The sequence below is a fragment of the Aethalodelphis obliquidens genome, unplaced genomic scaffold (assembly GCF_003676395.1).
Source record: "Aethalodelphis obliquidens isolate GAN/ISIS:26980383/991018 unplaced genomic scaffold, ASM367639v1 scaffold9, whole genome shotgun sequence".
In the NCBI taxonomy this organism is placed as follows: domain Eukaryota; kingdom Metazoa; phylum Chordata; class Mammalia; order Artiodactyla; family Delphinidae; genus Aethalodelphis; species Aethalodelphis obliquidens.
This window is the reverse complement of record NW_020837953.1, coordinates 22400572-22414649: the sequence shown is the minus strand read 5'-3', so window position 1 is coordinate 22414649 and position 14078 is coordinate 22400572. Positions and strand designations below refer to the sequence as shown.

General features: G+C 44.3%; 1 protein-coding gene across 1 annotated transcript in view; it reads right to left on the bottom strand.

Moving 5' to 3' along the window:
• Positions 1 to 14078, bottom strand: part of SF3A3 (splicing factor 3a subunit 3) — a 29417-nt gene that overhangs the window by 12156 nt on the left and 3183 nt on the right. Inside the window, exons 5-15 of the mRNA XM_027109033.1 lie at positions 11433 to 11505; positions 10966 to 11057; positions 9840 to 9922; positions 8792 to 8930; positions 7455 to 7523; positions 6958 to 7025; positions 6694 to 6801; positions 5487 to 5556; positions 3327 to 3491; positions 3122 to 3232; positions 1906 to 1996 (exon numbers count right to left, since the gene is read on the bottom strand). Of these exons, the coding sequence (XP_026964834.1) occupies positions 1906 to 1996; positions 3122 to 3232; positions 3327 to 3491; positions 5487 to 5556; positions 6694 to 6801; positions 6958 to 7025; positions 7455 to 7523; positions 8792 to 8930; positions 9840 to 9922; positions 10966 to 11057; positions 11433 to 11505 (1069 nt within the window). The remainder of the gene's footprint in view (positions 1 to 1905; positions 1997 to 3121; positions 3233 to 3326; positions 3492 to 5486; positions 5557 to 6693; positions 6802 to 6957; positions 7026 to 7454; positions 7524 to 8791; positions 8931 to 9839; positions 9923 to 10965; positions 11058 to 11432; positions 11506 to 14078) is intronic.

Below are 14078 nucleotides of genomic sequence, written 5' to 3'. Positions count from 1 at the left end.
ACACGGGTTGAGCCCTGGTCTGGGAAGATCCCACATGCCACAGAGCAACTAAACCTGTGTGCCACAACTACTGAGCCTGCGTTCTAGAGCCCGCAAGCCACAACTACTGAGCCCGCGTGCTGCAACTACTGAAGTCCGTGCACCTAGAGCCCGTGCTCCACAAGAGAAGCCACCACGAGGAGAAGCCTGCACACCACAACGAAGAGTAGCCCCGGCTCACTGCAACTAGAGAAAGCCTGCACGCAGCAACGAAGACCCAACGCAGCCAAAAATAAATAAAATAAATACATTTTTTTAAAAAAAGAGAAAATACACATAAAAATGAACAGTGATCTATTTACTAGTTATATGCAGCTAGAAAATACATCTAAAAATGAGACTGCATTCAAAATGCAGCATTATGATTCTATGACATTTCATTTTAATTTCCTCCCAACAGAGTAAAGGCTAAAAAATGAAGAGGCTAACTGGATAATCTGATAACAAGATACATTTAAATTCTGATTAGAGGAACTGTATATCTCGACTTGTAAATGAATAAAGAGACAAAACAGCAAGGTCTTCCCTGGTGGCTCGGTGGTTAGGAATCCGCCTGCCAATGGAGGGGACATGGGTTCAAGCCCTGGTCCGGGAAGATCTCACACGCCACGGAGCAACTAAGCCCGTGCGCCACAACTACTGAGCCTGTGCTCTAGAGCCCGCGAGCCACAGCTACTGAGCCCGCATGCCACAACTACTGAAGCCCGCGCGCCTACAGCCCGTGCTCCGTAACAAGAGAAGCCACCGCAATGAGAAGCGTGTGCACGGCAACGAAGAGTAGCCCCCACTCACTGCAACTAGAGAAAGCCGCGCACAGCAATGATGACCCAATGCACCCAAAAATAAATAAATAAAATAAATTTAAATTTTAAAAAAGTATTAAAACAAAACAAAACAAAAAACAGCAAGGAGGAGTCTCCAAAGCTGACTCACACAAAATACTCAATGAAAGAGTCCCCGGAGTCCACAGGTTAAATCAGGGATCAGGGAGCTCTTTAGAAGGTCATTTCTACTTGGCTCTGCCATGGAGGATTTGAACAACCCCAGAGCTGGGAGCCAAAGGAGTTAGCTGAACAGGCAGTGGAGCAGTGTGATATGCACACCTGACAGGGAGTGCCTGAGATTTAACAAAGTGGAGTGGTAAAATTACTTTCTTCACAGTCTAACCCACGAACAGTGAAAACATGACAGAGAAGAGATAAACTAGAAAGAAAATAAGGAGGCTGTGAGAAAGATGGCAAAAGCTACCACTGCCAGGCAAACAGGAAGCCTGACTGAGGTCCCTGGGTGCTTCAACAACACACTCCTGGACACACGTTGCACTTGGCTTTTTCTCCAAGACGTATTTTGCTGCCGTGTTGCTGGGTATCTGCCCTGTCACCTCAGAAATAAGTTTACTGAGACCATTTCTACTTTTTCCTTCATATCTGCAGTTAACATAGTAAAATCAATTCAAAAAATATACATAAACCCATTCACTCAAAATCTTGCATACAGGGGAGTTCACAGACCCCAGTTAAAAGCCGTTTTAGGGAATTCCCTGGCAGTACAGTGGTTAGGACTCCGAGCTCTCACTGCTGAGGGCCCAGGTTCAATCCCTGGTCGGGGAACTAAAATCCCACAAGCCGCACGGCACGGCTGAGGGGGGAAAAATCAAAAAGCTGTATTATAGTCAGCACAGAGCTCTTCTCAAGGGAGAAGAATCAGTACTACTGGCTAATTCATCCCCTCAAAAATCAGTGAATGTGTGTAGGACTGTAGTAGTTTGTACATATCCACAACCTGCTGCCCTTGGGCCTGGACACACCAGGGTTATCGCGACAGTGAACTGTAGGTCTAACCTTGGGAACAATAAAGCTTACTTACAGGAGACGGCGTCTTCAATCTGTGTCACGTTAGCAAAGTGGGCGGTGTTTGGGATGCCCAAACACCTCATGCCATGAGCATGACGCCATTCCTGGGAGAAGCAAGAGGACAATGTGAAACGGGATGACTGAACACTGAGCATTAACTCCATTCTACTCGTAAGCCCTACCCTGACCCTTTGCAAAAGGCTCCACCTAAAGGCAGCGTTCCTTTTGTGGCTCTTGTTTGTAGACAGCTGGCTGTGACTGACAAGAGGCCGTTACTTCAAAGCAGCACTGCACTGTTTGCCTCACTGGGCTGGTTTATAAAAAACCTAGACCCAGACAAAACCTGTGTCAAGACCACAACTCACCAGTCACCTCCCAAGCAACCCCCCCACCAGCATGAGTAAGCGTTACTGCTGGCTCGTCAGCATCATCTTTGGAAGTAAAGGAGAAGACTGTTTATCAGATATAGGCAAGGGTACGAAAGAGACCAGTAAGAGACGCTGATGCAATGACAGTTCTGGCTCAGGGACTGCAAATGGCATGGGCCCTGGATGCCAATTCTAATTCGCTGGAGGTGGTGTTGAGAGAGATTCAGAGAGTACTCAGGAGCTTGGCCGAAAAGACCCCAGGATCAGTTAGATCTGTCTGAGGGACAGAGAGAGAAGTTCATATAAATTCGCCATCCTTGGCTACATCTAGCAAGTCTTCCATTCTGTAAAATTTCCTTCCAAGTACTAAGAATTGAAGGCAGAAACAAAACAAGGGTGAATTCACTTACTGGAGTACCACCCAGATAATGCTTTCTCTCAAGAATAGCTTGATAAATGTCATCCTCTTCGTTTCTTTTTTTCAAGAGGCAAAGGCCCATTTAAGACCCAAAGAAGGAGGCGGTCAGCCCTTTCTTTGGTCCTGAGTACTAGCAACAGGATAGAGAAATGACCAAGGAGTCAGAAAGGCAAAACGAAAAATAAAGAGCAAGCAAGAGGAAACAGAAACGAGGTTCAAACAGCAGAGTGGTGGGCTGCCTCCAGGAACCATCTCAGGTACTACCCAAGGCTGGCACTGGTGCCAGAGGCCAAATGCCACATGCTGGACTTTAGATCCACTCTTTCTCTGATTCTCTTAGGCTCTGGGCACTAGTGATCCTCTCAGGCTGCTCCTATCCTCTTCTCTAAAAGACTCATGTTTCATGCTTCAATGTCCAGGAGAAATGGCTCTGAATTCCTTACAGCAAAATGCCGCTGGAAGGCCTTGGGACCTCGGTAGGTGTAGTTTCCACAGATCTCACAGTTATAGTTGATATTCAGGCCATGAAGCTTATACAACCAGTAAGGAATGGGCTAAAAGAAATCAGATAAAAAACAGTATTAGACTAGTGTCTGCATCTGCTTCCAAAATGGGATATGAGGGAAAGATGGTAGTGTTGGGACTGACTTTGCCATCCCAGCCAAGGGGCAGGTTTTTGGGGTTGTAAATGATTTCGTTCTCTTCGTCTTCACTTTCGCTCTCGCTGATCTGCTCTTCCTCCTCCTCCTCTCGCTCTTCTCCGGTTCTTGCCTGCTTGCGCTGTACATTTTCATGAGTGAGATGTCGCTGTTCCTAAGTCAAGCCCATAAATGAAAAGGGAAGTCAAAGAATAGTGCAGGACAAGAAGGGAAATTTCCTATTCTGCTATAACCCTTGCTGACCCCTCACTTCCAAGGATTAGGTTTTCTTCCTTGTCGAACAAAGAGAAAGTCTTGTCTTCAAACAGAATTCCTCATCGGCAGAGGAATAATTCTCCCCTGACCTTAAAGGAAAAAGTCAAAGGTTTTATAAAGCACTTGCCTAAGTTACTCGTCTGAGCCCACGAACTATCACAGAACAACAGAGAACAGTCTCTTCTCTTCTGTCTCTAAAATATCTCCTGAACCGGTCCTTCCTTCTCCTTCCCACTGTTATCGTCCTCACCAAGATGACAACCTTCTAACTTGCCCTGAGTCTCTCCTCACTCCAGTCCAGCTTCCATGTTGTTCCCAGATTTTTCTGCTCAAAAAAACCAATCTAATGGTACACTTTGCTTAAAGAACTTTTATTGGCTTTCTGCTGCTTAAAGGACAAGGTTCCGATTTCCAACATAACTTTTCAAATTTCTCTGACCACTCCCCCTCCCTTACAAGGCACACCCATATACACTGGTTTCCTCATTATTTCCTTTCATCGTATTTTACCTTCTTGCTTGCTGTTTCCTCTACCTGGAACATTTTTATCTCCCTCTTTCTACTTAGAACACTCAATCTCAAGGTATTACAGCATGTGTCACATTATACTGCAGTTATTTGTAGCCCTCAGCCGCAAAGTGGGCTTTTCGAGGGCAAGAGGCTGTGTCATATTCACTACTGTATCCAAAGATCTAGCATAATGTCTGGAAACCAACAGGTGCCAATAAATGGTGAAATAATGGTAAAAATAACATCAGTACATAACAAGAGCAACATCTAGAAACCATTTTTGGCTGGCACTGGCTGGAATTCCAAAGACAAGAGTGCCACCTCCTGGCAGGGAAAGCAAAATGCTCTCAAAGGAGGGAGAAGTAGTGGGCACACCTGTGTCAGGGGCACAAATCTGCCTCTCAGTCTTCTTCAGAGGACTGGCAACACAGACTGCTGCCCACCCTAGCACAGCTCAGGTTTACTGTGGAGGATATAAGCGCCCCCAGTATCCAATGTCTGGCTAGCCTCCTCTTATCAAAAGCAGTTGTAATAGAAGGAAACAAAAAGATGAATCTTAGTTTTATAAGCTATTACATAAGTGGTCCTCAAACAAGGGCAGAATGAAAACGTCCATGGCAACTGACAGAGACACGCAGACCAGCTATCTGAGCCGGAGCCACCTGCTCGCTCAAAGCACCATGTGAGCACTTGTAGGGGCAAAGGCTCAGAGTGGTTGAAAACTACACAAAGCAGACAACCAGAAAGGCCGGTCCTCTGCAGGACTCCCAGAGACACTGACCACCTTCTCTGGATGAGTGGTGCCCTTTCCTCCACCTTCTCTTCCCTGAAAGAGTCATTTCCTCCCACTTGTCCCTTCTTTCTCTCCGAGATAAGCATCGTGGTCAGGTTAGGCCTTTTTCTACCCGCAACCCCCACTTCAGCTTCTTCTTGAAAGAATATTCAGAAAGGAGCAGCTCACAGCCAGCGCTGTACCACTAACCTCCCGGCCCTAAGAAGTTTCACACAATCTTGTGAACACGTAAGGAATGCCTTTTCAGAATAAGTCACATCTGAAAAGCTACTCTTATCTGCCTTTTGGGTCACCCCAGGGTATACTCCAGAGCTCAGGCAAAGAATCTGGATACTAAGGGGAGTCTATTCTCTCTGCCTAGCCTCATGGGATTGGGCAACCTTGGGAATATCACCTAACAACAGACACCTAGGAACAGAACAGCACCTCAATAAAGGGCCAAGTACCCTGGGAGAACTCAATTTTCTGCTGAAGTAGTTTGATATGTATCTTTCCTCTTGCAATCCTAAAAAAAAAAATCCTACAAATTCATATTTCTCTTACTTCCCCATCTTGTAGCATTTACAGCCCTCAGCAGAGTCAGTTACTCACCCCAAGAATCTCTACATATTCGTAGATCTGGGCTTCTAGGAAAGCAATGTCTTTGTTCCTCTCAGTGTCTCTGAAAATAAGAAAGAAACTGTATCACTCAAGGGTTCTTTTACCCAATGCCCTGTTCCGTATATCTGGGAACATTTATTCCATGGGTGCATTAAAAATTACAAGCATGTGAGAAATACCACGTTGTGAAAGCAAATGCTCTGTTCAGCTCAGGACTCGCTGATAGAAGTACTGAGGTTATTTCTTAGAATGCATGGAAGCTTCCCCTTTGACCTCATTCTAGAAGGTGAAAGACATATCCAGGTATTTAAATTTCCATGATTATAACATACAAAGGAAATGTGGTACAGAAGAGCAAGCTCTGGAACCAGCAGACTTGGGCCCAAATCCTGACCTTGCTCCTTAGTAACTGTGAGATAACAGATACACTCCATAACTTTTCTAAGTCCTTATCTGCAAAAAATCAGGATAACTTTTTGGGATTGTTTTGAGAATTAGGAAAACCACATATAAGAAACACCCTGTACAGGGCTTCCCTCGTGGCACAGTGGTTAAGAATCCACCTGTCAACACGGGGACACGGGTTTGAGCCCTGGTTCGGGAAGATCCCACATGCTGCGGAGCAACTAAGCCCATGCGCCACAACTACTGAGCCTGCGCTCTAGAGCCAGCGAGCCACAACTACTGAGCCCGCAGGCCTAGAGCCCGTGCTCCGCAACAAGAGAAGCCACCGCGATGAGAAGCCTGCGCACTGCAACGAAGAGTAGCCCCCGCTCACGGCGACTAGAGAAAGCCCGCGCGCAGCAACAAAGGCCCAACGCAGCCAAAAATAAATAAAAATAAAATAAATTTATTAAAAAAAAAAAACCTGTACAAACTGTCATTAGTAAAAATGTACTTAGAAAAATAGTTTTGAACCTACTTAGTTTCTATAAGCTACAGAGGTAACAAAAGGTACCCAGGGCACAGTTTCAACTTTACAGACATCGCCCACTCTCAGTCAGCTGAGTACAGACTGTCTTTGGTTTATAATAACAATGAGAGCACGCTCTGCCATTAGCAGAGGGAAAGAGCTGACTGGCTCTCGATGGATCAATAGTGGTGATAAAACAGGCTTTAAAATTTCTGTTGTGGTAAGAATTCTGCATGGGAATAAAAACTTTAAAGTGTCAGCAGAGGTGCGGCCCCAGCCACTCACCGCTTGGTGCCCTTTGACTTGGGATTTTTGGCAAACAGAGAGGTGTCGAGCGACTCCAGGGACTTTCCTTTGGTGCTGAATAGCCTCTGGGCTCGCTCTTCTAGGGTCCTAAGGAGACACAAGGGGCAAAGGAATTCAGGACTACTTTACAGGCCTGCTTACCTTTGCAGTGGGGGGTGACAGAACAAGGGAATCAGAGCCACTTAGAAGATTGTGAAACACACAGTAAATGAGACAGTTCTGATAGAAAAACCAGCCTCTTACCCGCCACACTTCAGGCCTAAAGCTAAGAGTGCAGATTTCAATCTGTCCAGACCCAGGGAGGCCAACTCCTGTATGAAAGAGACAAGTTACAATTTTATATAAATAGACTTGGAGAAACAACAAATGCTGAAACTTCATCTTTGCAGGCTGGGGTGTGGGTGTTCCTAAAGCTGTGGCAAGACCACACATTCCACAGCCAATCTCCTAGCAGTACGCCCCAACTCTCCAAAGAGGCCTTGGGGGGTTAAGTTCATACATAACCATACTGGTAGTGTTCCATTACCTCCACTACAGCTTAAGATGGTTAGAATTTTTAGTTTATAGTTTTCAAAGAAGTTGGATACACTTTTTATTCTTTTTATCTTTCTACATTCTTTGTAGATGCTTGGACCCAAGAACTTATGTCTTATAAGTTTATCACATTAAAAACAGGAGACTGAGTGATCCCTCTGAGGAGTGAACAGGCAAGACCAGCACAGTGGATAAAGAAAACATACCTCCCAGGAGGAGAATGCAGAGAGGTCAAGATGGGCTCCGGCATGGGTCAGGGCACTGCTTGTCTCTTTCTGGAAAGCACAATATGATGTTTATTAATACCCAGGTTTAGAATGAAGGCAAGGGAGTCATCTAAAGTACAGGCACACCTCAGAGACATTGCAGGTTTCGTTCTAGACCATCACAGTAAAACGAGTATCACAATAAAGCAAGTCTTTGTTGGCTTCCCAGCGCATATAAAAGCTATGTTTATACTATACTGTAGTCTATTAAGTACACAATAGCATTATGTCTAAAAAAACAATGTGTATGCCTTAGTTAAAAAATACTTTATTGTCGGAGCTTCCCTGGTGGCGCAGTGGTTGAGAGCCCACCTGCTAATGCAGGGGACGTGGGTTCGAGCCCTGGTCCGGGAAGATCCCACATGCCACGTAGCAGCTGGGTTGTGCACCACAGCTGCTGAGCCTGTGCTCTGGAGCCTGTGAGCCACAGTGCTGAGCCCACATGCCACAACTGTGGAAGCCCGCGTGCCTGGAGCCCGTGCTCCAGAACAAGAGAGGCCACCGCAATAAGAAGCCCGCGCACCACAACGAAGAGTAGCCTCTGCTTGCTGCAACTAAAGAAAGCCTGCGAGCAGCAATGAAGACCCAGTGCAGCCAAAAATAAAATAAATAAAACAAATAAATTTATTTAAAAAAAAAACTTTATTGCTAAAAAATGCTAACCGCCACCTGAGGCTTCAGTGAGTTTTGGTAGTAACAAAAATCATGGATCACAGACCACCATAACAAAATGAAAAATGGCACTAATAGATTTGCTTGACACAGGGTTGCTGCAAACCCTCCATCTGTAAAAAAATGCACCATCTGAGAAGTGCAAGAAAGCAAAATGCAGTAAGATGAGGTGTTCGTATCAGGTGCTGGTTGGCCCCTTATACACATGTATGAATGACAACCAAATGCCTACAAGAGCAGAGCAAAAAAAAGCAGATTGAAAAACTCTCCCAGAGATTTCAGGAAAACTCAAGTCTGTCCCCAGGAATGAAAACATAAAGATTTCTAGCATATAATTATATCAGTTTTTGGTCAGTAGGAACCACAGAGCAGTAATGACATGGTTGGTGAAACTCCTGGGCCCAGCCAATGGCAAGTGGGCCCTGACAAATCTCTTTCAAAGTACACAGAGAAAACCCAGCATACTTGGCAGACAACATCTCATGGCCATAACTGATCTCAAGGGATCAGCACCTCATGCCCTAAAGCAGAGGCTCAAGATTACAGTAAAATAATTAGTTTACGTCCCTGGCCTGTCCTCCGCCCACACCCCCACTGGAGCTCACCGGCCATCCAGGAAAAGTACCATTCTCCCACTTCTTCTCAAACTCATTCTGAATTTTCCCAAAAAGTTCATTCTGATCTTGGAGAGGTTTCACTCTATCTGTGTAATCCTGAAGGTACTCAAGCAGCATCTCCAGATATCTACAGAGGAGTAAATAACACAGAGACAGCAAGGTTTCTATTTTTGATATACTGTTATGCCCTGTAAAACATACTTATAATTCCAGTGAAACTAGTTTTTTCAAGTAAAAATACTACTTTAAAAAATGAGCTTACAATTGGCTTTCTCCTAATATGTCTTTTTTTTTTTAAACATTTATTTATTTGGTTGCGTCAGGTCTTAGTTGCGGCAGGCAGTCTCCTTAGTTGTGGCTCGCTGGCTCCTTAGTTGCAGCTGGCAGGCTCCTTAGTTGTGGCATGCGTGTGGGATCTAGTTCCCGGATCAGGGATCGAACCCGGGCCCCCTGCTTTGGGAGCACGGAGTCTTAACCACTGCACCACCAGGGAAATCCCTCTCCTAATATGTCATCTTGATTCTGACCGTTCCTATCTTCTTTCATCCTCATGATACAATTCCAAATACTAAAGTCTTAACTCACATTAAAAGATTTTAGGTAAAAAGAAAATGAGAAAAAGAGAGGAAGGTAGAGTACAGATTACTAACCAGGGGAATAACAACACAAACAAAACTTTAATCTATACATCAGACCCAGGCATTTAACTTCAATCACAATCTGAGAAAGTCTAATTTTTTCCCATTCAACTCCAAAGACACAGAGCCACCTGGATGGGAGACTTCCTTCTACAATGAGACAACATTAAGAACAGTATGGGTCTAAGATCGTGGACGTGCCCATAGACATGCATTCTTCCAGAGCCAGAGTATTATGGTTTTGAAACCATGTCATTCAAAATTCCTATCCTCCAATAAACCTGGAAGTCATTCATATATGCCTTTCATGCAACGAAATTCAAAACTGCCCTCAAACCTTCTCATTAAACAATCTTCTAGTTAAATCCAGTAGAGGCCTAGAAACTAGTAATGGCTACCTCTTATACTCTGCATTCTTCCTTTCTTTAGGAATGTCAAACAACTGGTCGAAGATTGACAGGTAAGTGATATAATCCAGCTTCTGGAAAGAGAAAAGAAGTGACAAGAGATTCAGTTAGGTGTTTGCACCAAGTTGCAATATAATCTCCAATAAATGAGATTAACAAGGCCCAGCTCACTTTAGTCTTTCCCCCCCCAATATTTAATTCCTGCACTGAGTGTTAATTCCACTGGACTGAGCAGAATATGGTACACAATTAACTCTGTGAAATAAAGATCAAGTCAATAAACCATAAACTAAAAGAAACATCTGTTGAACATTAGCATTGGGTTGGCCAAAAAGTTCATTCAGTTAGTGAATATGTTTTTCAATAAAGTTCTTTGTGAAAATGAAAAATGTCTTTTATATTTACTTAAAACCAAATGAACTTTTTGGCCTACCCAATATATACAGGGCACCTGTTTAAAGACTGACACCCACTACATCCTAAAATAAGGTCCCAGAAGGTGCCATTTGTTCACTCATTCAATCACTTACTGAATATCTTTGGACCAAGTACATGGATACAGATGAGAACAAGACAGATGCAGGACTGTACTCAAGGAGCTTAAAGTTTAGTCACAACTTTTGAGACATGTCCTCACAACCCCAAGAGAAATTTCATCATGTATTTCCTTGTGACCCTGAGACTGTCACATTAAACCTCAGCTCTATGGTAAGTTATTTTCTAATACCTTTTTAAAGCTATTAAATAGCCCTCCTGGCAGAGATTATGTTTTTGTATCTTTCATGTACCTACTACTCTGTGTGCCTAACACAGAAGCTTGATGTGTACTTGTGAGTTTAAAATTTTTTTTTATTTTTACAAAAGCAAAATAAGCTTGTTGTATTAATAAAACAAAATTTATTGATAAGTAAAATATGCTTATTGTATTGACTGTAGAAACCTGACTTTCACTTTGAAAAGTGTTTCATTCCAAGAAAGCACATCACCTCTTTAATACTAACATAACGGTTCCAGAACACAAGGAAGACACTCTAATTGTTTCAGGTCTAGTAGCCCCAGCCCAGTGTCCTGACTCACCCCTAGAATCAGAGCCACTCTCCCCTCTCCTGGGTCTTACCTCAGAGGCCTTCAGGTTAATGTATTTGAGGTAACAGTCATGGAGATCAAGGTAACGACCATATCCCTCTTCATCTGTGAACTCCACCAAATCTGAAGGAATCAGATGTCAAGATTCAGATACTAAAGGCCACTTTCTTGGACTTGGCTTTTCAAGTGGACTGCGTTGTTTCATAATGCAGCCCTTCACCCAAACATCTCCCTCTAGTCACAAAGTGAACAGACCTCGCTTTTCCAGGCGAGTGAATTTAAGCTGGGCTGGCACAAAATGACTATTTTGTCCAAGGCCGATTCAGGATGACAATCTAGTCCAGACTTTTCTCTAGTCTAGCAAAGAGGAAATCAGTAAGGGAACCTGGCTATACATTTCTCTGGGGCCATTTTCCAGGACTCTGAGGGCAAATCTGAACTCTGATCATTAACCTGTACTTCTGCTAGTGCTGGATAGAAACATTAAACGCTACTTACTTTGTGCCTCTTCACTTGGATTCTCTCGAGCCTTCAGGAGCTCCTCAAATTCCACTGACATTGGCACACAGATCTGATGGGAAAAAGAGGAGAAGCTCAGGTGGCTTTTTCAGCGTAGAAGCTGCAATATCACAGAATGGACTATATAGAAAGTTGGATTTCTAACACTATATTTGGCTTGATTTTTCATTAGAAGCTTTCTTCTGTTTTCTAATTACCTTGCTTTTTCCTTTTCCTTTTTGCATTGTTTAACTAAAAATTGCTGAAATAACACATTCTCACAGAAACTCAAATAACACAAAAAGACAAAATGAAAAAAAAATCAAGGTTCAGGGCTTCCCTGGTGGTGCAGTGGTTAGGAATCCACCTGCCAATGCAAGAGACATGGGTTCGAGCCCTGGTCCGGGAAGATCCCACATGCTGCGGAACAACTAAGCCTGTGCGCCACAACTACTGAGCCTGCACTCTAGAGCCCGTGTGCCACAACTACTGAGCCCATACGCCACAACTTACTGAAGCCTGCGCGCCTAGAGCCCAAGCTCCCAACAAGAGAAGCCACCACAATGAGAAGCCTGCACACCACAACGAAGAGTAGCCCCCGCTCACCGCAACCAGAGTAAAGCCCACGTGCAGCAATGAAGACCCAACGCAGCCAAAAATAAAATAAAATAAAACAAGTAAATTTATATGTATATTAAAAAAAATCAAGGTTCCCTTGAACTTCCCTGGTGGCATAGTGGATAAGACTCCGTGCTCCCAATGCAGGGGGCCTAGGTTCAATCCCTGGTCAGGGAACTAGATCCCACATGTGTGCCGCAACTAAGAGTTCGCATGCCTCAACTAAGGAGTCTGTGTGTCGCAACTAAGGAGCCCACATGACGCAACTAAGACACCTGGTGCAACCAAATTAATAAATATTAAAAAAAAAAGGTTCCCCTTTAATAATTCTCCTGGGAATAGCTAACCACTGTCAACAGACCTTTTTCATTTTTTAAATTTTTTATAAATTTATTCATTTATTTAATTTTTGGCTGCATTTGGTCTTCGCTCTGCATGTGGGTTTTCTCTAGCTGCTGAGAGCGGGGGCTACTGTGTTGCAGTGCGCGGGCTTCTCATTGCGGTGGCTTCTCTTGTTGCAGAGCACAGGCTCTAGGCGCACGGGCTTCAGTAGTTGTGGCACACGGGCTTCAGTAGTTGTGGCTCACAGCCTTCAGCAGTTGTGGCTCACGGGCTCTAGAGCGCACGCTCAGTAGTTGTGGCGCAGGGGCTTAGCTGCTCCGCGGCATGTGGGATCTCCCCGGACCAGGGCTCGAACCCATGTCCCCTGCATTGGCAAGTGGTTCTTAACCACTGCGGCACCAGGGAAACCCAACAGACTTTTAAATGTCAGCCATTCCCAAACTCTGCTGCACATTAGAATCACCTGGGAGAGTGCTAAAAAATCCTAACACACTTGATACCAAATTTAATCAGAAGTGGTGGGGAGGTATCAGTACTTTTTAAACACTTCCAGATTCAAATGCACAGCAAAATTTGGAAACCACTGCTCTAGGTATTTAAATATATATATATTTGTGCAAGTACATACAGGCAAGTGCAAGATTATTATTTTGTTTCTTACATAATTAGACTTATTTTTTTTTCCCTTGGTATATCTTAGGCATTCTTCCAATCATTTATTTAACCATTTATTCCTCATCACCTTCCTATCTGGGCTGGGATAAGGTTAACACACCAGAATGGTACTTGTGCCTTCTCTCTCGGTTACCAAAAGACTTAATACTCTACCTTCCAAAGGGGATGAGGAGACATAGGTAGGTGTGTGAGTCCATTCATGTACCTCCACTTAACTTCAATAAATAGCCTCTCCTGTCTGGTATTTTCAGTCTCTTCATTTTTCCATCTGCTCCTTGAAGTATGTATGCCTTCCCTATTTTCCTTGTGATCCTCCTGCTTCTCCTCTCCTTTTTTCTGCCAGTCTTTCAAATGCATACTAAACACTCCACACTACTGTAACCTCATTATCTATTTGTGCCTCTGTGACCAGATTTCCACTCCCACTTCTTCAACAGAGTAGCAACCCTGGCAGTTACCAATCAACAACAGCTGAGGGGCTTCCCTGGTGGTGCAATGGTTAAGAATCCGCCTGCCAATGCAGGGGACACGGGTTCGAGCCCTGGTCTGGGAAGATCCCACATGCCGCGGAGCGGCTAAGCCCATGTGCCACGACTACTGTCTAGAGCCCACGTGCCACAACTACTGGGGCCCGCGCACCTAGAGCCCATGCTCTGCAGCAAGAGAGGCCACCCCAATGAGAGGCCGGCACACCGCAAGGAGGAGTAGCCCCCACTCGCCGCAGCTAGAGAGACCCCACGCACAGCAAAGAAGACCCAACACAGCCAAAAATAAATAAATAAAAATAAATTTAAAAGACCTATGCAGTAAAAAAACAAATAAACAAACAAACAAACACAACAGCTGATCCCAGTAACTTCCTTTGTGAAACTCATTGGCTGAGCTTCAGTAAGACATTACCTGGAGCTGCCATTTGACCTGTGATGGATGGCTTCCCAGGCTCCTTTTCAGCTAAGTACCTTATTAAGAGTGTGCCCCAAGGCACACAGAAGCTGACAGTCTCCCTTCACA